This window comes from Wasmannia auropunctata, unplaced genomic scaffold, assembly GCF_000956235.1.
Source record: "Wasmannia auropunctata unplaced genomic scaffold, wasmannia.A_1.0 LD335844.1, whole genome shotgun sequence".
NCBI lineage: Eukaryota > Metazoa > Arthropoda > Insecta > Hymenoptera > Formicidae > Wasmannia > Wasmannia auropunctata.
In genome coordinates, this window is record NW_012027046.1 from 524,307 (window position 1) to 549,964 (window position 25,658).

Here is a 25,658-nt window from a genome sequence, read left to right on the forward strand (position 1 = left end):
CGTATAAAGTGCGCAAGCAATTGCGTCGAATGCCATTCCGATAATAACAGTTATAGCAGTCGATATAAACTGTCTCCGCGTACAGTCCTCTCGATTTGAATCTTTTAAGAGATAGTTTCTTCCTACGGCTCGAAAAAGAAAGAGAGTGAGATTTCTCAGATTAATTTAACATTAATTAATATTAATTTGCGCTACTGATTTTGATATTAATGGTTTTTTAAATATATTGCTTCCTGAAAATAATCGCAACGTCTCGACCATTATTGTTATTTAACGATAAATATTTCCGAAATACATTTGGTACAATTATCTACAATCGTTTTAATCTTTGAAATATGTTAAATAAAATAGTATTTTTTCAAAACAATACGTATAAAATAATGTAAAATATCTGTTATTTTTATAAAATTTTGACAATTACAGTTAAGACACGTAAAAAATGCAGATATATATTTCACATTAAAAAGTTAACAGTTTAAGAACATATAATTATCCATGTGCATGTCTGTTTTCCAACAATTATAAACATAATTATTTTCCGGCCTCATTCTCAGCGAAATTTAATTCATTTTCATGTTCTTGATTTCAAATATTATTCCACATACAACAAAATTTGAGGTTGATTTCGATTCACCGATTCGCTCATTCCTCTCAGATCTAATTGATCCACGTTTCGTTTGAAGCACTTCCCCGTACGTTGCTGCTTCTCTTTCTGCAATATAGATCGCAGTAGCGGTGGAATACATTCGTCCTGAAGACCGTTTCTTTTGGAGCGACAGGCCTCGTATCTCTCCAACTGATAGATGGGAATGTATCCCTTGTAGCGAGTGAACAACTCTCGCGAGCTGGGCTCTCGCAAGCGCGTTATATCCTCGGAAATCTTCTCGGGCGAGCAAGCACGCCTAAAGGGTACCGCCGGCTTCTGACACGTGGACTTTCTGTCCCACTTCGCGGATTTTATTCGCGTGACCTCAGCTCGCAGTATCTTTTCCGAAGACATTTCTGTCGACGACGACTTTGCATCTAACGCCAAAGATTTCGCACGAGGGAATTCGCTGCAAACATCCTTGATCGCTGGTTGGACTGGCTGGCAACAACTGACTGGACAAATTTGTCTCTTGTATTTTCCCGAGAGTTTCTTCGTGGAACATGGTATTTCGGAAGGATCGACGAGACCGTTCTTGCGTGTTATTTGAGAAAGCGGATCTCTCGTCTCTGGGAAGAACAAGATATCAATTTTCAAATCTGCTCTACCTGGACGCGCAACTTTACAGTCTGGGGGGGAACGTGTCACTTCCGGTTTCGACTTACGGCGTGAAACACTCAGTTTTGAAAGAGCCCGGTGGCTTGATCTTTTATCACAAACCCTTGATTTTTTATCAGAGATCATTCTCTTGGAATCAGTTACTGGCTGAATGATTTTGCAAGAACTATCTTTTTTTAACTTTGATTCTAAATGAATACGGTAATTAACTCTGCCACTTTCGCTTGTCTTTGATGGGCACCGAGTGTCTCTAGCCAAAGAGTCCTTGGGCATTGTAAAGTATTTGATAACAGTCAGTGGCTGCTTAGCCGATTTGTCGTCGTAATGAGATGCCCTTAAAATGTTTTTGGATAAAGAACGCAGTATTCTGGAGCTCGAGTCATCGAGTCGCTTTTTGCTCTTATCAATCTTCAGAATCGCAGAGGAGACAGTTTTTATTGGTATTTTTATTTTACCAGTCAGAGTTATTGAATCATCGATGCGGTCATGAGATTTTAGGGTACAGGATGCTGGAAGTAAGATAAATTTATCACTCTTCTGAGAGCAGACATCAGCCGATCCCCGTTGCTTTACGTCTTTACGTCGCGGTTTCATCCTGAAGATAAAAAGAAATTGATTTCGAGAAAAACTCCCTAACGATTGCTTCGTCTTGATTGAATCAGTCAAATAAAAATAATAGATATCGCACTCTTGCTTTAAAAATGATAATTAAAAAAATAAATTTCCGTTATGTATTTCTGTTCATAAGAAAAGGAGAAAAACTATTTTTTAACTTAACAGAAAAATATTGACTAATTAAATAATATCGGCAAAAAAATATTCTTAAAAACGTGATTAAATGTCATTTTTGTTTTGCCCTAAAAAATTAAGACTTTTTGAATTGTGATAATTTTGATATTTGTATGTAAAGTTATAGTTCACTTTTGATGATTGATAGGATAATGTTTATTTAATTCATGATAATAACTCACGAAACTTATGTTTTTTTGAGTTGTGTCAAGAATGCGATATGTCAACTGTATCTTATGCTATATGCAAGTCATAAATATCTATTGCTACTTTAAATACTTCGATTTCTGTCATTTCTCAACTACGATTCTTTAACATCTTTTAGACTAATGTTATCATAATTAGATTTGTTCCTCTATAGTTATCATTTCAGATGTGTTCCTCTAGTCTTATAAATTGATATATTTTTTACTTATTTATTATTTTATTTTCTTTGGTATTTTTTATATCAATGTATCAGTTCTTTATGTAGTTCAATTTGCACGGTTTACCTCGAGAACGAGTCGGACGACCGTTTCACGCGTAGACACGAATTCCGAGCGGTCGCTGCGGTGTCGGCGGGCACCTGGACGATCCGGGCGATCGGTCGATCGGCCTCGAACCGGCACTCTAGCACGGTGCATCCCGGTGGATACTGCGGACCGCGATGGCAGATGGGTAGCGTACGTTCAAGGCTGCGGGACTGTCGGGAATTGAATTACATACTTATAGCTCGTATCGCGTATTCGAGCTTATGACGACGCGCGCCTTTTATTCCGCGGTAGGCCGAACGCTCTCTCTATACTTTAAATCCCTTAGTGTCGCGCCCTTTCCGATAAATTTCGCGTTAAATACCGCGGTCTCCCCGATCGCGGTTCAGATCCAGACCTTTGCGGTACGTGGCAAAGTTTCTCAAGGTCGCGATGCTCGCTCAGGCTCGAATTACGCGTCTTGTATCGCTCGGCGACTTCGACCGCTGACTGTGCTGCCTGTTGCCGGCTTGTTAACCGGCTGGTGGAGAGATATTTTTTTCTTCTACGGAATATATATCTGCTTGCAAACACATTACGTCGAGCAGCTTGCATTTCGCACTGCTTCGACGGGCAATAATTCTAGATTGCATTTACCGTCGCATGGCTGAGTAATCTAGCGATTTTTTTATCATAGATAACATTCAGCATTTTTTAAAATAAATAGTATATCTTTAAGGCTTGTACAGACTTATATATGTTTTGCACATTTATTATCGGAACTTTGCGTTTAATATCGTTTAATATAAAATATAACTGCGAAATAATAAATAAAAAGTAGTTAATGTATAGCATCATCTGCAGTTTAAAAGAGAAGTCTCTGTCTCAAATATATTAATTGTAGTGATACAAGCACGATCGCGACTTAATTGCAAACATGCGACAAATTGATATTTTAATTGCCGGCTGAAAAATACCGCATGACAAAGTGGCGGCTTCACGGCATTCATTCTTGGCGTTAAAGGATGGAGAAAAGTGTACGCGGTGGATAAGAAAGCGAGGTAAAAGAGACAGAATGGGGACAGTAAAAAAAGGGTGGACGAGATCGCGCAGGACGTGCAGCTGCTCGGAGGAAGAAAATATGCGGAGAACGTATGAAAGACAGGAACGACGGAAAACGTGGCAAAAAGGCGAAAGAAGCGCGGTAACGAAAGAGGAGCAGCCTCCCTTTCGTGATGACTCATTTACGGCTACGTACGTCACCGCGAATTAACGAAGACGGGTCTGCGACATTTCTTTCTCGACGGTTTAGCCCGCAAGCGAAATACAGAGACGTCGTCCGTCATCCGGTCTTTTTTTTTTCGGTATCGCGATGAGAATGAAAGGAATCTCGTGATTCATGAAAGGCCGTTTCCGAATGATTCGCGGCCATTCAGCGTCGCCGGTTGAATATTTGTAACTCTTGAAACCTTACAAGCACCACGTGCAATACGATATGTCTTTGTTTAGTAATTAAATATGTAATATTTGAGATAATTGTACACACAATTTTCTTTTCCATTTTAAATTTTCACGGAGAAACCAGAGATCCCAAAATCTTATGTTAAAATTAAACTGCTATGAAATAATTACGATTAACTTTCTTACTCGAGATCGCGAAGCTCTCTTGCAAAGTTTGCCAATTTTATCGCTGGACATAACTTTGGTTTCCCGAATCTTACCTAAAATATACATTAAAATATGAATATATTAGTATGAAAAAAGAACTCAGCAAAACAGATGTGAAATAAGTATTTAAATTTAAACGTTACACGCGCGAGAAACGAGAAATTCCATTTGTACCAATGACTGAAAATGGCACGCACAATGATTATAATCGGTCTTACACGGAAGGTGTAAGGCCGGAATAATGCGTGACAATGCCAGTCGCGAAAGTTGCTTCGCGGTACGTGATCACGAATACGAATTCTCATTGTCGAATGCCTACGAATTTTGCACCGGTCACTAAACTGGTCCGTCCGTCTGTCCGTCCGCCGCCTGTCCATCTCTCCGTCCCGCGTCAATCGATTCAAATCCCAAAATAAGCATGCTACCCAGTGTCCGGCAAGCATATGCAAATCGCTCCACCACTCCCCTATGAAGAAAGAAGCTACCGACATTATGTTACAGCTGCCCCCATTCGGGCTCTGTACAAATTCTTTCGCTCGATTTCGTATGACTGCACGCCCATAATGCATCCCACTTTAGGGCCTAATAATGAATAATCATTTCTAACGAGGGGAACGACGATAACGTGCGATTTTTTGTATAGGGCTATTATGAACGTTGGACACTAAATGGATCATTTATGATGTACGCGTTAAAATATTCATTATCATAATCGCGTACACAATTTTTTAACGATTCATAAATGCTTGCATGCCTTGTCGTTTCACGACGATTTCACGAAAATTTGCATAGGTTTAACTTTACGAAAATTCGTCGTCGAGCAAAGATTTAATTTTCTGTTCCATCTTTTTCTTAATCTCTGCACTTGAAGGTAGACTTTTAAGCAAAAGTTATTGCAATTACTAAACGTACAGGTTAATGTGAGTAACTTTGCCGATCGTTCTGAGAACTTTCGTCATCTCATAGAAATTTGTCCGTTTCCGCCTCTCTGCGTTCTTCGTTCTCGGAGATCCCTTAAACTGTTAATTTATCTACTTTGTAACTCCCCCTTGCAACTTTGTGCACTGTAACTGAAATTTTGACACTTCGTGATCGTTTGAAGTTAACTGAAATTGGCAAAGCGACAAAGCGTCTTTTTAAAATAAATGGAAATATGTCAGTGATTCAAGTCTTTATTTTCAAACATAATTTCTCCATCGTTTTGTTCATTTTATCACATATCACACTTTATACTTAAATATATATTGATCTGTAAGGAAATATTCTTTGTAAATAAACTTTTCTGTTTCTGCAGATGCTCAGAAAAAATATTCGATAAATCTAAAGATAAATTCGGCGTCGACTGGGCAAGCGCGTGTTTAAATATTGCAGATAATATCGGTGCCATGGCATTCGCTTGTTCAAACAGCGCGACAGACAGCACCTATGCGGTTTCGTTCCGCTTGAACGGTACAACAAGCATAAAAGCGACTTCGCACATGCGACAAGTCGCGGGGGCCTTTCGCTCCGCAGAAAACGGGAGCAACAGGCGCTATGTCGACAAGTTTGTTCGCGATTTTTGCTCTTCTAATCTTTATCTTAACCGACTGGCTGTGATTTTTATGCAAAGATCAATACCAGAGGTATAGTTTTGAATGAATTTTTGAATAAAATTGACAGATCTAATACCCGTGTATCAATGAATTTAGAGTGAATTAGCAGATTAATTTGAAACACGGGATTTTTCATGTTGCTGATCCAACTATGATTTTTTTTAATTTTGTTTGATCACTTTCAATTATAGTTTTTATACTAAAAACTGTTAGCAGTAGTATTTAATAGTATATATTCTTGTTGGAATTTTAATTAGAGTCTGATCGAGGAGAATCTATCAGTTATCTAGTACACGACATAGGAAACTCGGAAGTTAAATTCGAGAGGTCTAGCCTGAACAAATTGACTCTGTCGCTTGTCTAACTTCGCCATCATCGCCTTAGCCTGTCTTCGAGCCTTAGCCGTTATCCTTCGTCGTCATCCTTCTTTTGGCAGCGTCTGCCGTTGTCGAGACGACGAGGACGGCGACTGCAAAAGTGAGCGAGGGATGAGAAAAAAACGAAGGATGGAAGACGAAGGAGGACGCTCGTTGAGACTTCGCCTACACGCACTCCGCTAAGATCCCCATCTTCCCACACGTAATTCTTGTTCCTTCAATGCTCATCCCCCGCGCTCCTTAATCTCCCTTCCTCCCCTCTCCTCTTTTTCCCCTTCGTTTAATCTCGCCGTAAAATCCGACGCGCACTCCCTGCGTATAGCCGAGGAACCGGAATTGAGATAGCGCCACGTTAATTGCCGCCGATAATAGGATGCGTAATGGAATGTACGGCCGGTCAATCGCGCCGCATCTTTGTACGCCGCGGCTAATAATTACGTCACGCTAATCACGTAGGATGTATTTTTTTTACTAATCGGCGGTGCAATAAACGTGATCCTCGTATAACTCGCAAGCACGTCCGGGGTTATATAAGTTTCGGTTCGAAGATGGAGTACATGTAACTCTCTTTTAGACTTTTGTGGTGTAAATATGGAAAAATGATTTCTATGTTTAATCGCGACGATACTTTGTCTTATATTCCCATAATATAATCTATAGCGTCAAAAATTAAACCGGAATGACAAAGATTTAATATGCTCCGATAATTAGTCCTGCACCGTTATTGGAATAAATTATGTTTCTATCAGTGAACTCCGTTAATGTTTATCGTCTAATAAGATAACGAATCAAATTCATGAAAACAGTGAGGAAATATCTTCATTCTAAATGCGTTCTTAGCACGAATACTGTATACGAATACGGTGGACAAATTATCGGAGCTTATTAAATCTTTGTCATTTCGGTGAGTTTAATTTTTGACGCAGACAGACTACAAATTATTTATGGGCATATATAATAAAACAATGTTACATATATTACACAGGTTTTTGCTAGTTTTTTTTCGATACTTGTGTACGCGTTTATGTACAAACTATTACCGGTTAAATATTAATCGATAATTACTCAAATCATATATTTTACATATTTAAAAACGTACGTATCCTTCGTTAATTCCCTATATTCGAATTTCTGCACGAGAGTACCGTACGGGAAATTGTGCTTAACATTTAATCGCATCTGAGATCGAGTGCGAGACCGTGATCTTGTAATTTCCTGCAGGCAATTACGATTTTTACACCCGCACTGATGCGTGTAGTCGCAAGTTTCAAATCGTACAAGCAGTTTCCGAACCTACACGAATGCGCGCTAATGAAACTGTAAAACGAATGTTGTCTCTTCATTTTCACTCATTCATGTGCAGATCCGCATTAACATATATTAGTCATATTTTTAGCTTGTTGTGCAAATTATATCGATAATTTTTAATGAAACATAAACATGATGTCAAAGGATCATAAAATTCTGCTTTCAGCTTACTCAGCTAATATTATTGGTGATAAATTTCTATGTATGAAGAGAACCGTGTGATTATTTTTATATTCCCATATTTATATCACTTTTCGTGAAAATATTTGTATGACACGATATATTTGGTCAATAAATAATCACGTGATTGCTGATAGTATTATCAGTCAATCCCGTAAAAAAAGTAGATTAAAATTTTTCATTTTTATGCATTAATCGCATTTTTATTATAGCTGGATTGCTTAAAAATATGTTGCACAATTGTTTTTTGTATTTTCATTATTCTTATTATACGTCCACCGCAATTATTTCGATAATAATGAGAATTTTGTTACGATAAACGATTCGTGTATTTTGTGAAAATTTCCCACGTTGGTTCACTGATTTTTTCACTGATTTTCTCCAAGCATTCTATTTGTCTCATGATTAGAAAAAAAATGTGCGTGTTTAATTGCCACGCTATACCGAGATCGGCGCTGTCTAACTCGTTTAAGTACAGGTCGTTAAGATTCCCTGTCGTGCACGGCGGATGTTGCGAACGTCAGCTTCAAAGGCACGTGCTCAGACGTCTGCTTTCGGTGCGAGGGAGATAAGTAGTGACGTCGAAAACGTGCTTGTAAATGCATTTCCCAGGCAGCACTGTCATAAAATGCTAATTGCATTATTCACCTAACAAGGGTTCGGGAACGGAATGGGACGAATGTCCCGACATTTGTCGCACCTTTTCCGGAGTTTCTCACATTATTTTAAGTAAAACCTCGGCAAAGCCTTTCTATTCACAAATTTTAGTTCGTGAGAAACGATACGTTTTCTATCCAAAGAACGCTCGGCTCCTTACTGCTGGCGCGGAAATTCTTCGCATTCTCGAATAGAACGAGATCGATTTACTTGTTAATGAAATCGCCCATGCGGAAGTTCTACCATATTCGCTACAGTAAATCTGAGAACACGAAATCCCGGTCGTAGCATGCAAAATGAAATTTCCCCGTGTGCGGCGCGTGGGCAGCGCAAAGAGAGTCCGCAATCCTCGGGATTGCTCGCTTTGCTCGCTTTACAATCGCATCCGTGCACGGGTCATTATTCATTTTAAGCGTGGCGGCATGGCGCGTCAATCTCCGTGATGAAGAAAGCGCCGCGCCGTTCGGCGCCACCGCCGGATCTTGCGCATTATTAACAATTAGCGATGTCGCAAACGACACGAGTGATCGTGTCTCACGACACGCGGAAGTTGCATTGTGACACGGTGTAAAAAAATTTGTGACTTGCACGAGAAGCTTCTTGCGCAATAGGCGGCATAAATCAAAGATGCAACAATGTAAAGCCAAACTTCCAATTTTCATACTTCTGAATTTTTACGAAAAATTTTGTTTACTTTTTGTAATAACGAGTATACATTAAATCACATTTGTGGCACTGTATTTCCTTTAGCATTTAAAATTCATCAATCTTTTTGAGATCAGAGTTGAAGGATTTAAAGTTCTGTTTTATAAGATACGCAGGCATTAAATGCCAGTGACATTTAACTTACAGCTTGCTTTCTCGCAATTTACTCAACTGATTATAAATGATAATTGCATCATTGATTATACATACGAACATTTTCTGATTGGTACGTGCGACATCAATAAATCTAATTTATTACAAAAATCAAACAGGCTTCAGTTAAGAGTGAAAGGAGTCGCTCTAGAGTGTTGCTATAAAACGTTCAAAAGTCATGTGATGAACACATATAACAGACAACAAATACTGTGCTATACGTCGATTTGATAGAAAATAATTTATGTTATGAAATAATTTATTGTAGATAAGATTATTTATTGTCAACCAGATATATGAGTTTGCAATTTCAGATTATGTCTTACAAAAAAAGATTAATGTGTTAATTCTTATGATTTAGATTCTTTGGAACTTTTAAAATTATTGCTATACATAATTAATATTAAAGTATATAGAAAATCTAAAAAAAAAAACAGTTACTTATAAATTTTTTATTTTATTGAACTTCTTGAAGGAACAAATGCATGATATCAAGAAGTTTATAAAATTTATGTTTGCTGAGAATCAATCATCTATATGTAACTTTGTAATTATATATGCGTTTTTCTAGACAATTATATCTACAGAATTTATATGTAAACACATTTATATGTGAAATATCTGTCTATTTTAGGACATTGATTTTCTAAATTTTCTAAAATTTAGAAAATCAATTTTCGGCTTACCTGAGAAAATGAGGAGAGGAAAAGATTTAAAAAATTGTACAGACCGACGTAACGCGTATAGAAGTGAAATTTTCACATGAATTTACTTTCAAGCATTTCGAAGAATTATCGTGCGAACGCACGCGTTTTCTCTGATTACGAATAAATGGAATAAATTATAATTGTGGAAACAGAAAGCATACAAATGCATTATCCACCGAAACGCTACGTGAACACGATTGAAAGAGCTTCTAACTTTTCAAACAGCAATTTCGAGCGAAAACGCGAGATAAAGATCTTGGAAACTTCACGCAATATTTTTGTGAACGAAAGCGGCATTACTGAAGTCGATCAAATCGCGATCAATTCTTTTTTTTTATGCATTTTGGACATCGTATTTTGCGTGCACATATTTTGTCTTAATGAAACTCGCATTTCGATCGGCATGAATATCTGAAATTCGAGAGAGCTTTTTGTCAACGAGCTGATCGTGACATCACATAAATCGTCCTAAGCCATCTCAGAGACTGGTCTATCAAGAAATGAGAACGTGTGCGTTTGAAATCCGAACGGTTCACGCTGAGCCAACGTTATTTATCGAGTCACATCCTTTCTCGGTCCTTTTGATTTCTGGCCTTGAACGTACCTCAGTCTACGTGCTCATACATATTCGGCAGTATGAATTTTTAAGCTAGCTAAAAATTGAACTTTCCATTATTTTTTTCTCGGCTGAAATATTTGATAACTTTCGTCCTAACTAATAATCATATTCACAGAAACGAACAGCAGCAGAATTTAACGGAATTTGTGAATTAGATACATAAATCACGAAGAATGTTTATATTTATAGGATATAAATAATGCAATATTACACAACTCTTATTTATTTTCTGCGATCGTAAAGCTGACGTGCGGCATTATTAAATTAAATTAATTAGATAAATTTAAGGCAAAATTGTCAATTATTTAAATTTGTATCATTGATATCTTTTCCTTCCGTTTTTGAACGGATCTGTATAGAATGAAAATTGTTATCGTAAACTGTTGGTTTTACACTGGTTTTGAAATGGAGTGGTATAGAACAGGTAGTAGAATGGTGAAGAAACAAGTTGTGAACGTGAGTTCGGTTAAGTCATAGAGATTTTCTCTCTCTTTCTTTCTCTCTCACAGACAGATATGCTTAATTTTCCGGAGAAAATCGTTTCCGTTTTTAAGTACTATGGAAGTCACGCTGTATCAATGGAGAAACGATCGCCGCATTTCAAAGTCGAGTCACTAGGAACGAATCCAAGAAAAAATATATTTAAAATTAAATAACACCTCAAGTAACTCAATGAAAAAGATTATCACACGATTATGAGATCGTATCTTGCTCATACTTTTCACATATTATTTTTTTTAAAAGATATATATTTTTATTATTTTTATGTTGACATGTACAATATCGTGAAAGTTTGTACGGTTTCTTTGGCGCATGCAACATTAGTTTCTCGAGGTCATAATCGAGATTTCTACTTCAAATAATGGAAATGTTTTACATCGCACGCTTGCGTAACAATTAGCGCGTCGTTACGTAAGGTATCCCGCAGTTGAAGAAGTTAACTCCCCGGTTATCATTACGTCTTAATTACTGCAGGCGATGCTCGTGGTCTGTTTGCAGAACGCTTTCACGTTTGCTGCAATATCGCCGATCATATGTAGAAAATAAAAATAACACATGCTCGTGCATCTATTCAAGTCTATTGCGAATTGTGCGGAAATTTTTGTTGCGCAAATCAGATCGACGAGAAGTTCGCGACAGCGATACGAGCCGAAAGGTTTGATTCGCGATAACGGAGCTTATCAACTTCAACGGTGTTGGATATTTGCGTATAATTCCACAGGCGACGCAAATTGAGGCAAGGCCCTTAGGTTGCTTATGATGAGGTAGCGGACTATTCTGGAGAGCGACAGGATTATGTCGATTGCACCAGGTCCTTTCCGTAAATTGACTTTATTACGTTTCTAACTCGCGTTTTTTGCGGGCAGCGTTTTGGATTATAATGCTTATTGAGCGACGATATTGAGCAGAGTGATCTGCCTTTCGATTCCGCGAAGACTCTCAGCCGGCGGATTATCGACATCGATATCGTTTCCGGGAATGCCCGAAATCTGATGGTCTTAATTGTTTAAAGTTACGATTAACGCTCATGACTCGACACATCATGCGTCCTTCAAGTATGTGTACAAACTTGTGTACATACAATTCTAAACAAATGGCATATTTCTATTTAATTTGCTCTAACTGTCCGAACAATTTTCTCGCTGATCGTCTGTCGAAACTGACACTTGCCAGAAGCGATTCTTTAGCTTCTTCTCACGCAGCATCTAAACGTCGTTTCAATCTCTTTATTCCGATCTACCTCTCTTGTTATCCAAAATTACAATATATAAATCTACAAAATTTATATAAATATGCGGAAATTAGTATTAAAAAATATAGAGTCAAATGACATGGTTTTTTTTTTGTTTTTTATGCAAGAAAATCTTTCTAAATTTTTTCTAGTTTTTCTAAGTTGTCACATGTCCGGCATTCGTTCTTATTTTCTTGGAAAATGACAGATTTTCGAGAGCATCAATATATCTCCTTTTTAAGTCATTCTCTGGTACATTTCCTTTCATCCGAGCGTATCGCTGCACTTCATGGATCATCCCGACGACCATGCACTTCTGGAGGAAGTCTGGTCGAGCTTAGCGTACAGTCGACGTGCGTGCATTCGTCGCCGATCCTCCGGACAGGTCGGCCGTCTCTCTCTTTTCCCTCTCTTTCTGTCTCCTTCCCTCTCTTTCTCTCTTTTACGCACGCCGAGGAGACCGCCGCCGATAGAGGCGCTCGTGGCATGCTCGGATTAAGTCCGGCTTGTCGAGCCAGATAGCCGTGAGTCCGTCCGCGGTGCGGACCGATCGCGCGTAACGCTGTGTCGTAACGCGCTTCTCGCGCAGAGTAACGCGTCTGTCGACAATAGAAACGGTACAAGAAACACACCCCCACTCGCGCGCGGGTGGCTCGCGCTGTAGCGCGGTCGGTGAGAAAAAGAGGGACGGAACGATCGCCGACACGCGCACGCGAGATCTCGTAAGAGAAGCGATCGTGAGAGAGCTGGATCGCCGCGACTCGCGGGAACACCTCTTACTTTTCTCGCTGCAGCAGCAGCAGCAGTCCGTGCGACCGTAGCTCGAGGACGGAGGCCGTTTCCGCGTCGGTTCTCCACGCGCGCTGAATCGTACTCGCGAATTCGCAAGAAACCATCGCGGATAATACTGGAGTAAATTCAGCGTCAGGCGTGCTTGTGTGTATGTGTATGTGTGTGTATCGCGGGAGGGATGTGTCGTAATCGTATCTCGGCGAGAAAGGAATTTATCTGTGTGATGTGACGCGACGCGGTGTGTCTCGGAGTGAACAGGGAGCGACCGCTTCGCTCTTCCTCCTGCTCCGGTCGTGGAACTACGTGCCGGAATGCGCGGAACCCAAAGGAATCGTCGCGAGTCTGCATTACGTGAATAACTTTCGTAACGTGAATAATCGGTGACAGGTGTGCTCCCGTGACAATCGACGCGAGTCTCGATCGTAATCTCGGGCGTCGCGTTGAATACGACGCGCGTTACTCCGACTTTTCTTCTCCAGTGAATTTAGTGGATTATAATCCGACTTCTATAAATCGTCGCGCAAGTCCTGCACTCCCCGCCGACAGACTCGGAGCGCTCGCCGCGATCGTAAATCTCGACCGGCTTTGCCAACAATTCCAACGGCGTGCATACATCCCATCCGCGCACCGGCAATTCTCCGCGATCGTCGCGGATTCTTCGACCAGTTCCACCTGCAATCTGCAGCTGCATCTCTCCTCTTCCATCGGTGTTTCTTCTACGGCGAATCTTCTCCGCGTCCTCTATACAGACCCTTCCGATCTCTCGCCTGAGCCTGCCTCGTTTCTTCTGGCACGAGGCTACGACCGCGATTCTCTCTCGGAGCAGATAGATCGAAAGACTTGTTTTAAAAAGAAATATCGGATATATTTCTCTTCCGTACAAGTTTGACACATCATTTCAAGACAGCAAAAAATAAGAGAAGAAACTTATTACGTGATAAGATAATCGAGATAACGCCCTTCTAAAGATAAACGATAAATATATACATATTTCGATTTTAAAAAATTTCCCTTTTAAAGTGTCTCCTTTAAAATCTCCTTAGAAAGTACACAATAAACAGCATAAAGAAGTTCATAACAAATATTTAAAAGTATATAATAAAAGAATAAAAATATATATGTATATATACATATAATAAAATATTGAAAGATTGCGAAAACATATGTGAAGAAAGAATTTCTTGTGGAAGAAACAATTGCGCCGCTACGAAGACGTGCACACGAACGAACGTAAAACAAATTTAAATAAGAGGCAGATAAAAGGTAGCTCTTTGCGGAAGAAGCGACTTCGCCGCCGCGGAGAGGACACGACGAGAGTCGCGCGTTCACAGTTCAACGCCTCATGTTATCCGCGAGTATCGGCATACAGAGATAACACAGCCAGCTGATATTCGTCTTGGCTTAACGACGGTACCGTGTTCTTTCTCTCTCCATCACTCTCGGCCACGTCGTTCGATAGCCCATCTATATTTAGCGCGGGTGTCGAGAGGGAGAAAGCGAAACGGAGGGAATATTCCGAAGGGACAAGTCGGCGCGACGATCTCTCGGAAGGACCGTCACGAAAATCTCGATTCCAAGGAAGAGAGAAGAAGACGAGATGTAATCGTCGCTATTACCGCGGCCCTGAAGATCGTATGTGACTCTTGGGTTAATCCGCGGGGGCGAGAGCGTGTTCTAAGAGGCGCGTTGGGATCGCCGTGCCCTTGACATCGCGCCGCAGTCGATACCGAAGGGACACCCGATACGCAAAAATGCGGTAGCGCGGAGAGCGAGTCGGGGTTCAATCGAGAGAGGGAATCGTCCGCGATCGAGACCCGTGGTATCGCATGGCGCGATAGCCGATGCGATGCGTGTGTGGCGTTACTACGAACGACGCGTCGCGAGATAAAGCAGGCGTCAATGTTACAGATAAAAAAGTGCAGCGCTTGAAAGTTCAGCGTCGAAAAGAAATCGGATCGGTACTTGACAATCCGATCGTGTAGACTAAATAAATATAGGCATGATAGCTCGCGATAGTCAGACTTTTGACGCTCTGTCTGGCTTATCGGTCGGTCGACGGAATTTGCGTAGTGAATCACACGTCGTGGATTCCGCGTCGCTTTGAGGAGAGAGATTTGGGAAATGCGAAGACATGCTGACCACCGAGAATCCTGAAGAGTCGCCGAAACGGCGGTCCACGTTCTACGTGCCGTTGGACGGCAGCGAGCAGCCGGCGCGACAGCCGATCGCCAAGCTGACGAAAGGTCACTCGACGGACGGCAATTGCGAGAAATTCGCCTGCAACACCTTCCCCATCGGCAGCACGTCGAAGACGCCGTCGTCCGGGTCGCTCACGCGTACTCTGAGCAACAACGACGGCTTCACGTCGCGGAGGAACGCGGACGAGACGTTGCCCGAGGTGAGAGGGAAGGTGCAGTCGTTGACCAGGATCTTCGAGGCGTCCAAGTGCGAGCGTACGCCCGCGACGTCTAGCGGTCAGGCAGAACAGAGGAAGAAGGTCGAGAGAACGAGGTCGTTCAAGACGATCGAGCGATTCCAGAGCCGGTTCACCGGCAGGAAGGACTCTAGCAGCAGGAAGGATCGTTTGAACAACACCATCGCCTGCTTCGAGGTGGAGAACGATGCCGGATGCAGGAAGAAGTCGGCGAACACCGAGGAGAAATCCGCCGCGACGACGAGAATCGTCGTCGAGTCGGCGCCGAAGTCGGCAGTCTCGAGCCGCGAGCACAGGATCAGCCATCAGGAGCCCAGGATCAAGCAGAACACGACCCTGACGAATCTTCTGATCCGTAGAACTCACAGCACCAAGCTGGCGAGGAGCAACAGCACGTTGGTGCGGCTCGGAAGGCACGCGTCCGTCGACAGCCCTTGCACCATCGAGAAAACGGACGTTCGTGCGAGTAACGATAGATTCAAGAGCGAAGAAGCCGAGGATCCCGCTGTCGCCGATGATGAATGCATCGAGTCGTCCGTCTTCGAGGACGCCGATATCGACGGCGGAATACACTCAGGTAGACAAACGAGTCTTTCCGGTTTTGTTAACTATGTAGATTCTCTTTCAATCCGGATCGTCGGCGTGATAAATTAAATATGTGATAGAGATGCGTATTGTTCAGCATAATTACGGCTGAACGCCGTGTAGATTATCACGCTAATATCATTCCGGATTGATGTTGATTTATATAATTAAAGTGATTCACATTGAATCACTGGAGCGATTTTATAGGTCGTAACATATCTATTGGATATTTCATTAGCAACAGTGAGCAGCTAATCTGCGATTATTTAAAATAACATTTCTTGTCTAAAACTTCAAGAAAACATTCTTTTTCAGTTTTAGTATACGAAAAGTTCAAATTAAGATTGTCTTTTTAAGATAATTTTAATGATATTATAAAAGAGTTCATATATATTTCTTATGAATGTAACCCTTTTTTATCATGAATAATATATTAAAAGTAATGTAAGAACCATGAGGGAATTTAATATTAAAGCATACTCACAAACTGAATTACTCTACCACAACACTGTGTTATCATATGAGCCGAAGTGCATTCGCAAAACGATATGAGATATACGGTTATAGCGATAATAGGATATGAAATAGTAAACTACTCGCAAGATAAATCACGTGGGTACTTAAAATCGTGGTCGGATCGCCGGAACGATCTTCAAATAATCGGCCGGACGCGCCGGTTTGCCCGAGCAAGCAACGAGTGTTAATTAGCCACTTCCGCACGATCTCTCACGTCACCTACAGTCTCTAAGCGATTTTTGTTTTCATCCTGATAATTACACAATAATTACACGTTGCGCCGTTCCACAAAGCTGCGTTTAGGAGCGTAGCGAGATTTACGAGGGGATCAAGAATCAAGATTTTTATCAATAACAGATTCTGATGGGAGATTCACTTAATCAGATCTTGGGTAAACAGACCGCTGCTATGAATCGCTCTGAAAATGCTTTATGGCTATCTAAACGGTATACTTAATCACATTTGATTATTTTCAAAGAAATCCTACATGTGTGCAGTGAAATAAATAAAGTTAAAAACTTAAACTTAACTTTAAAAACTGTATATAAATACAACATGTATAAAAAAATTATATACACTTAAAATGATTTTCCTTGTAAGTTGTGAATATTGCATTTTTGAATTTAATTAAAAATTTGAAAAAATTATGCGTTGATAATTTTATCGCTTTCTCGTAACATAAATAGCTGTCATAAAATATTTTTCTTGCGTCATGTCTATAATACGTAAATTGGAATTTGTTAGAGAAGAATTAACTGTCCTAGTTCGTGGTGGATCGTATAAACTGTATTGCACTCGCAGTATTAAGTGTGCTCGCTCGGTATTATGCTCTAAACATGGCGCGGTCGAAAGTATAAAGCTTTTACGAGTCACGGTATAATCGTAATTACAAAGCGCAAAATTACAGAGTGCGCTCATCGTCAGATGAGTCCCGCGACTTTTAAGGGGAGCATACGCGCGCAATGATTATACACGCAAGTTGAAACGGCGTTACGCATTGTCATATCTCTCTCGATAATGTATCAGCTTTTTGCGGGCGTTCTTGGTATTACGCAGAAAACATGTGTACGCGGAAACATTAGTGATCTCAACCATCACGTGCCGTTTCGAATACATTTCTTAATTCATCTGCCATTTATGTGTACAAATAATTATCTTTTTTCATCTTAGATTGAGATAAATGTACATGTTTCTACAATCTACATAATACTCAAATAATTTATTGAGACATTCTCAAAATTATTAGAGTATATTTTTTGCCTCTTTTCTCTCGTTTTATATTACGATCGGATATCTTTACGAGATAATTTCTGCCTTTGCTTGAAAGCTCGTGACACGCGATGTGACACGCGAGTGGCTGAAGCAATCTTTATATCAAAGATTTTGTAAAAATCGTTTAGATTTGTAAAAAAATCTTTCTAAAAACATTAAAATAATGTAACGTAACTCGGAACCGTACTCTTATTTTAAAGTTTAATATATATCAAATTTATATACCTAATAATTTACGAGCGTTAAGTGAATGTCGAATTCTCTGTCGAAACATATTTATTGCAAACATATATAACAAACTTCCTTCGACCCTTTTTTCATTAAATCTATATATTTTGTAGAAAGAAGATTGATCGCGAAGGATTTAACTATTTAACATGATTCGCCGCGAATCTTTGTTCCAAGAAATATGCTTCATGCGAGCCCTCAAAATTGTAGCTCGAGTTTCGTTGTAAATAAAGCAAGAGTCTCGCGTCAAGTAATTTATGGTTTAGAGATCAAAAGAGCTGTAAAGTATAGCAACAAAGCTTTGTCTAATTCAAACTGCGACGAATAAATCGTCGCATTTCACATCGGTGTGTCCTCCTTCCCTCGAGCTAATTGCGAAGAATGCAAAGCATACACAGCTAAATACGGTTATCGTAGTAAGTACACACGGTCGCGCGTATTAAATCTTCTCTCGGTACACCTTGTCTGGCACCGCGGATGATCGAGTGCCTCTCTACTCGCATTTTCCCCCTCGCTCCGTAAAATTATTATCTTGATATATTCGCGAAACTTAACAGGACGGATCTAGTGCTTCCGAGAATTTTATTATGGCACACATAGCGAAGAATAGACGAAGAGGAATATGCGTGTACAGAGTGTCCCAGATCTGATTTTGGAGTTGGCATCATTTGTGGCTAGTTTTCAAATTTCAATTCAGCATTCAATATCTCGTTTGATTTTTTCAATTCCTTAAATTATAAATCTCTCAATTTACTATTAAATGATTAATATCAATATTATCCTGTATTTGAAAAAAAAACTCTTCTCCTTCCTGCCTTAATTTTTGAAAGCTTTGAAATTGCTTGCGACATTTCTGTTAAAAAGAAATCGATTTCAGACTAATTAAGGAATGTATTTAAGAGATGACCATTCAGATCTAGGGCATTCTCGTATATCTCGTTTATTTTTATTCCGAGAACAGCACGTGCGCATTACGTTGTCTTTCACGTACTCCATAATCGAACGGTGTCACTCGGAAAGAATATTCATGATCATAAGGATAAAAGAGGATCTCACTTTGCATGATGAGTTACACGAAAATTAACTTTATTATTTTCAATTACGTTTTCTTAAGATAATAAATACGCAATTGTATTCGCATGTATTACATTTTGATACTCGTTATATCGGTTTTATTTATGACACATTTATTTATTGCTTTATCATTTAAAGGGAATTTTTAAAATAGTTTATTCGAATTTATTTGATCTGAAATACAAAGGAGGACGTTCGGAACGTAAAGAATTTCTGATGTAACAAAAGAAGTAAGAGAAGATAAAATAACGCGGTTATCTTTTCAGACACAGGTTCAGATACAGATGAACGGTTCCGAGTTACGTAAATTATTTTAATGCTTTGAGAAAGATTTTTTACAAGTCTAAACGCTTTGATATAAAGATTACTTGAGCCACTATCGCGTGTCACGAGCTTTCAAGCGAAGGCAGAAATTATCTCGTAAAGATATCCGATCGTAATATAAAACGAGAGAAAAGAGGCATAAATAAGGTGTAAGACGTTTCACGCTTCTCTCGTAGCGATCCTACCTTGTCTAAGTCGACAATCTACTTTGCGAGGGCTTGTTGCGTCGTTTCTAAACTATATGAAATTATTCCGACGTGCCGATAAAACGAGACCGCGAGCGAATCTGCCGCGCGCGCGGGTTTCACGAAAACGCCGCGCCGTTGCGACATGCCGCCGCTCGCTCGATGCCATTTGCCTTCCCAGCGTCGATCTCTCTATGCTAATTTCGTCGGGAAGTAGGAAATGATCCGCGCAATAGATCCGCAGAAAGAATGGCAAAGCGGTAAATTACGTTTACGTTACCGCGCGAACGGAATAAACGCGATGGACGTATAGCGGGGGCTTTATCGCGAAGTTTAGAATGATTTATACTACGGCCACAGCAGATCCCCCGAGCTATACTCGAGTTCTTTAGCTCCGCACGTTTTTACGTCATACTGGCATCGAAGCAAACGCTACTCCTTTTATCTTATGATGGACTATTGATGTGGATGTTACATTTCAGTATAAAATTCAATTTGTTACACAGAGTAACATTAATAGCCTGTGAAGTGTGCTGAAAGGAAAAGTCGATTCGTATATTCCATTGGAATCAAGTTCCCGCAATGTTTAAACTTCGAAAGTGTGTATCGCTTTACTCTGATTGGAACGTTTATAGGATGTGAATTCAAACGTTATTTGAGAGTTTCGAAATTGGAGTTTCGCTCCGCGACCATGAGGTTTCTGTATTCTCAATTCAAAAAACATGATTTGCACAATTTGAAGAGAACAGAGAACGTCAGTCACTGTGGTAAATCCTATAATACCATAGATCCTGTCTGCGCAGTTGTACGTCGAAAATTGTGCGGTAAATTGGACGGGTTGAGTGACAGAAGTGAACGGGAGGGTTTTCGCGGTGGCCTCGTAAATCAGGCCGATACAAAGAGGGAGGAAAGGGTAGGAGCGGGAGATCGAATTTCACGATTCCGTCGATGAATTCGTCGGTACCGTTAAGACGGCAGAAATTGCATCAGCGAACTGAACGTCCGCCACCGCATACCTTTTATTCCTCGGTTGACCGCCAAAGACTATCTTAATTAAAGAGCCGGAAGATTACACGCGTTGACTCATAAGTTGTTCAAACGAGTCATTACTCTCTGTTCACCTTTCGAGAAAACTGCTATATGCCACAGTTGGACAAGTTCTCTGCGCCAGTAAGAACAAGAATTTATCCGGAAAACGAATACAAGAAATATGAATGTAACTAGTGAACATTAGTCATACGACTCTCGCATTGCTTTTATCTTAAAATTTTATTTGCAATAAAGCCATTTCCAATTAAATTTTTTAATGTATTTTGTAAAACTATTTTAAGATGTAGTTATTAAGATTTTTAATGGCTACATTTTAATATTACAAAATTAATTTATAATTTATTATCAAAGTTTAAAAAAAGGTAGAACAATTAGAAAAAAAAAAGATCTTTTATTTAGATTATACGGAGCATTTGATCTCTAATTTAGTTGTTCGTCTCTTAATATTTGCAATAAATCGTGCATTTGATCATCATGCATCATGATGTCGTTGTTAAGGTAATATGAAGTAGATGTTATTTTCGGTGAAGGTTGACAAGATTAATAAGCCGGACTGGAATGTGGTCCCCGAGATTTTTGTGACTAACTAGTTTGCGTTGGAACACGTGACTGCTAACAACGGAGAATCCCCACCGTTCACCAAATCGTGTTGATTGCAATCCAGGACCTGCATCGACATTTTGGGAACCTACTTATGTAGGGTCCGTTCGTTCAGCCACCTGCCCTCCTCGGGTCCAAGTCGAAAGAAAAAGTCGCCGCGATTATAGTTCCCTCGACCAAACTTCCATCGCCTCTTTATGCACAGGCTTTTCATTATTTTCTTTATTATCTCTTGTTGAATATATTCCTCACCAATTGAAAGATTCAGAAGAGTTCAATGATAACAATAATTTCATAAATTAATTAATCTTTTAAAAATTTGCAAACAAATTAAATATTCTCATGTTTTTAAAAAATAGGTTAAGAGTCACTATTTATACTGAATCTTTCAAATAATCAAATCGAATTATATATTGATACATATTTCGCTTTTGATGTATAAAATGCAAACGTTCAATAAAAAAATAATTTAAAATAAAAATTGCCATAATAATAATAGTAATAAGTAAAATCTTTCATAAGTTTGCCTGTTTATACAGCTTACGACGCTTATATGATAAACGTGCAAAAGCACCATAAGGTCGGTATCGCGCGATATTGCTGTTCGGACCATATTGCACGACGTTTATTGAAAAAGCAGAGATATCGCGCTGCCACCGTTCGATGTCGTTTATTCACTGAGCTTTCGAGATTCATTGCGTTTCGCGCACAATGACACGAGTCCGATTTTTCACATTTATTCTGAACTTTTCCCTGAGTTTCTATGCAAAAAAAATGTTTCACTTTATCAATCGATCTTGCCAATGAGTGTTTGAGAGATCTGACCAGATCATTTTTTTTCTTCAATGTCCTGTTTCCGCCGCTTGCCTTGTCTCCGTGAAAAATTACGATGACACCGCAAACTGTGGTAACTTATTTCGGCAACCGCCGCAAGATGAAAGAATTCCCTTCCGATCTCTTTCTCTCGCTCTCGTTTTTGCACAAACGGGAACATCACTGGATCACTCGCTCGGAAGAGACATGAGATTAAACGATAGTAACACGAATATTTTCCAATGTGAAAATGATGCAGGAATATCGTAGCGATTCAGCGATGTGCACTCGTGCGAAATTAATGGCGCTTTTTCGATCAATGAAAAGCGCCCCAAATAAATACGAAAATTTCTTTAAAAATATATTTAATATTATAAGAATTTGTGTCAACAAAAAAGACAGAATTTGAAATTAAGAAATTTTTAAATATTCTAAGTTTATAGTTATATTTTTCATTCTTAATTACTATTTAATCTAGCTTAAATTTCTGTTTGATTCTTCGCATTTCATCTCAAAATCAATATTCTACGTTACTGTTTATTGTGATAACGGATGATATGTCAATGACATTAATGTACGACTGTACAAGATAATGACATCGCCCATTATGTGAACTCTTAAAACGTCACCGCACTGACCTTACAGTAGACATTAAGGACGTCTCATTGGCGAAAAGTTTCGTACGCGAGATTGAATCGAATTTGTTCAAGGCGCGTTGCTTAATGTAGGACTCGTTGTGAAACGATTTCGACACGATGTTACTTAATTACAGTTGATGCCAGTTTAATCCATGGCCTTATATTTCGTATCGCGTCGCGTGCAGTTTATACATCGCCAATTAAACCTTTCATCACCGATCACGATTTGCTTGATAGTGTCTAATTTGAACGTAACATTTGTCGTAGACAGTGCAATTATTAGCATCAATACGTGACAATTAAAGTATAATTATATTCAAATATCGTAAACATAAAAAGTTGTGTCTACGTTTTTGTTTTATTATCAGCGGGTGTTATTACTTAAAAAATTTAAAATACAATACGAAAAAAATGTATCATTTAAATTTATATTAAATATAACATGGAATAAAAGAAGATATTTATGATATTTTAAAAAATTCACTTGTCACTGTCCAATATTAACAAGAATAACATGGAATGAACTGAATTCACGAGTGGAGAAGAGTGTCTTCTGCGAACGATCGAACGTGAGAATACGCCGGAAATCTATTCTCATTGGATTTCCAAGTACGAGATTCTTCGATTCTGTTTCCAGAAGAGACGTTAGAGATTCCTTGGCGACTCGTTCTCGTTTTCTCGCGATTGATTTCGCGATCGACTCGTTCTGATTTCATTTATTGTATAATGCTCACATAAACAGGGAAGCTTGAATAAATTTTTCCATCCAGTTCGTACCTAAAGCTTTCAATTTCCGTGGAACGACGAGTATCGAAAAGCTATACGTGGAAATTGGACATGAAATATTTTTAGCTGACATGAAGATTTTTAATAAATTGCAACAGTAAATAAAATAATAATAATAATGTCCATGGAAAAATTTCAAAATTCTTCATATTTTATTGATATTCAATTCCTCGTGAGTTTCACTGTGCACATACACTAAAATATTCCACACTCTCTTACCGATAGCTCCCGAGAATACGCCAGAATCTCTGTATAACCGATTCACATCGCGGCAGCGCAATGTTAGAGCAAAGTTCTGTTAGTCAAGGCAAGCTAACAGTCGACAGACCGCAATTACACGAAGTGAGCGGATTTCTTTCCTTTCGCCCCGCGGCGGTGGCGGTTGGTGCGTGAGAACAGCGAGCGCGATCGCAGTATGCTGCTGTGCATGTCAAAAGTCAGTAACGAAATCTGTTATTTTTTAATACCCGATCATTTGCCAACTTTTTATCGCGGTTACCTGCCCAAGGAAACTGAACGAACCTCTCTTAGGAAAATTACCGCAAACGATACGGAACAGTATGTAGCATTTTCATCGAAAGTTTGTAATCTAGAGTGACGGACGTTTATCAATCTTAATGGAGTATTAATTCCTTTTGTCGACTTTAAATACATCTTCAGAGCTTTTACTTCTCTTTGAGAGGAAAATGATACATTACTAATTATTATTTATGTTGTAATAACAATTATGTAAAAATATGCAGGAACCTAAAATTTAAAAGCGTAATTATGAGATGCATTTTTTAAATAGGCAGTAAATAAAATCAGCTGGCAATACACTACGGTCACGATCTGTTTAGTTCGATTCATTGAGCAACTCTTAAATCGAGAGATATAAAGGATTTCACTATCGTCGTGCAAATAGGGCGTGGTTAAGAAACAGCTATCGAGAAAGGTCACGGATTAAAACAGCGTTTTATTTCAGGTGAGAGAACGATGCTCGTAAATTATCGGCAATATTGCAGACATATATTTCTGTGTTCTATGTATCATTGCACGAGAATCGATCCCTACACAACAATCGATTGAACTCCACATTACGAATGTACAGTTCCACTTTATTATCATTAATTAGTCAGCTGTCAATTTTATTTTCAGAAGATCGTATCTTTTATATTAAAATTTAATTGATGATGTCATTGAAAATTGATTCGTGAAACTAAGCATAACTGTTTTATTATTTTTTATATTATTTTTTACATTATTTAACGTCATATTATTTCGTTATGTTGATTAAATTTATTTGTGCTATTTATATGCAATATTTCGATACGTCTCGGTCGTAAATCGTTCTGGTTCGTAAATCTATAAATACGGAGGTGCACACGTGTATGCGGTTGATACGCACGTGCGTGCGTGCGTATGTCACTCAAGCCGTTGATCACTTCGTTGCACACATGTTTCCCCTCGGCACGCGATTTTCCGTGTCTTCCGTGCCGCGACCGATCTACTGAACTCTGACCGGGACAGCGAATCAACGTGTGCCAGTTGCGCCTCGTTTATCGATTGCACTAAAGACCAAAGTTAATGTTTAATGGGAATTGACCATAACAACATGCGCCACCCGGTATGTAGACGGGTCTAGCACGCGTTTTCCGTGTAGTATTTAGAATGGTTTCCGCGTGAAGAATTCAACGGATGGTGATCGACGGAAGCGCGAAAGCGACGCGCGCGCTGACGAGATTGACGTATGCAAATGCGACCATGCCTTTCCCCTCGAAGATAGAAATCCCGCGTGACGCGTAGTAGAATCCCCCGTTTACTCTCGTGTCTGTATGCCGTACAAACTCGACAATAAATATGCTAATTTCCCGGTCGCTGCACTCTAGTTTTCCGACGCCGATAGGGGAAGATACGAACGTTGCAGCGCAGACGAGTGAAGCGATCTAAAAATCGACCGATTGATTTGTTTGTTCAGTAAATTTTCCTTTACAACTACAGATTATTTAAAAACAACAAATATATTTTTTTCAGCAAATGATTTAAATATATTTGTGTAAAGATGATTATAGTATATATATATATATATATATATTAACTGTGTCTTTTTTTATTTGTGAAATTTTATTGTTGTGGAATTTATTGTACAGTTTATTATTTTCGCAGTATTAATCTGCAAAGT

At 39.3% G+C, this 25,658-nt stretch overlaps 3 protein-coding genes across 9 annotated transcripts in view; 2 read left to right on the forward strand and 1 right to left on the reverse strand.

The window, feature by feature from the left end:
• Window positions 1-25,658, forward strand: part of LOC105455758 (disabled homolog 2-interacting protein) — a 290,985-nt gene that overhangs the window by 213,992 nt on the left and 51,335 nt on the right. The window lies entirely within an intron of this gene.
• Window positions 1-25,658, forward strand: part of LOC105455756 — a 52,244-nt gene that overhangs the window by 17,960 nt on the left and 8,626 nt on the right. The window contains exons 1-2 of one of the 2 annotated variants that reach the window (XR_975155.1): window positions 23,916-24,055; window positions 24,288-24,461. The exons of the other annotated variant lie outside the window; for it this stretch is intronic. The gene's annotated coding sequence lies outside the window, so the exon portion shown is untranslated. Of the gene's footprint in view, window positions 1-23,915; window positions 24,056-24,287; window positions 24,462-25,658 lie in introns of those variants that run through there. 2 annotated transcript variants of the gene reach the window in all.
• LOC105455757 lies at window positions 379-5,481 on the reverse strand. Of its 2 annotated transcripts, XM_011699315.1 has the most exons (5): window positions 5,083-5,477; window positions 4,150-4,223; window positions 2,545-2,735; window positions 1,720-1,859; window positions 379-1,215 (listed from the first exon to the last, which is right to left on the reverse strand). In XM_011699315.1, exons 2-5 carry the CDS (start codon window positions 4,198-4,200, stop codon window positions 593-595), a joined length of 1,005 nt encoding a protein of 334 aa, XP_011697617.1. In that variant the 5' UTR covers window positions 4,201-4,223; window positions 5,083-5,477; the 3' UTR covers window positions 379-592. The 2 variants fall into 2 exon arrangements, with proteins under 2 accessions (XP_011697617.1, XP_011697616.1); XM_011699314.1 differs by having other exon boundaries at window positions 379-1,859; window positions 5,083-5,481.

Coding starts and splice junctions, on each gene's coding strand:
- LOC105455757 (XM_011699314.1), bottom strand. CDS start 4,200: ATGTCCAGCGATAAAATTGGCAAACTTTGCAAGAGAGCTTCGCGATCT. Junction 2,736..4,149: donor AGAGAGCTTCGCGATCTCGA/GTAAGAAAGTTA, acceptor AATTCCCGACAG/TCCCGCAGCCTTGAACGTAC. Junction 1,860..2,544: donor TCGTCCGACTCGTTCTCGAG/GTAAACCGTGCA, acceptor TTTTATCTTCAG/GATGAAACCGCGACGTAAAG.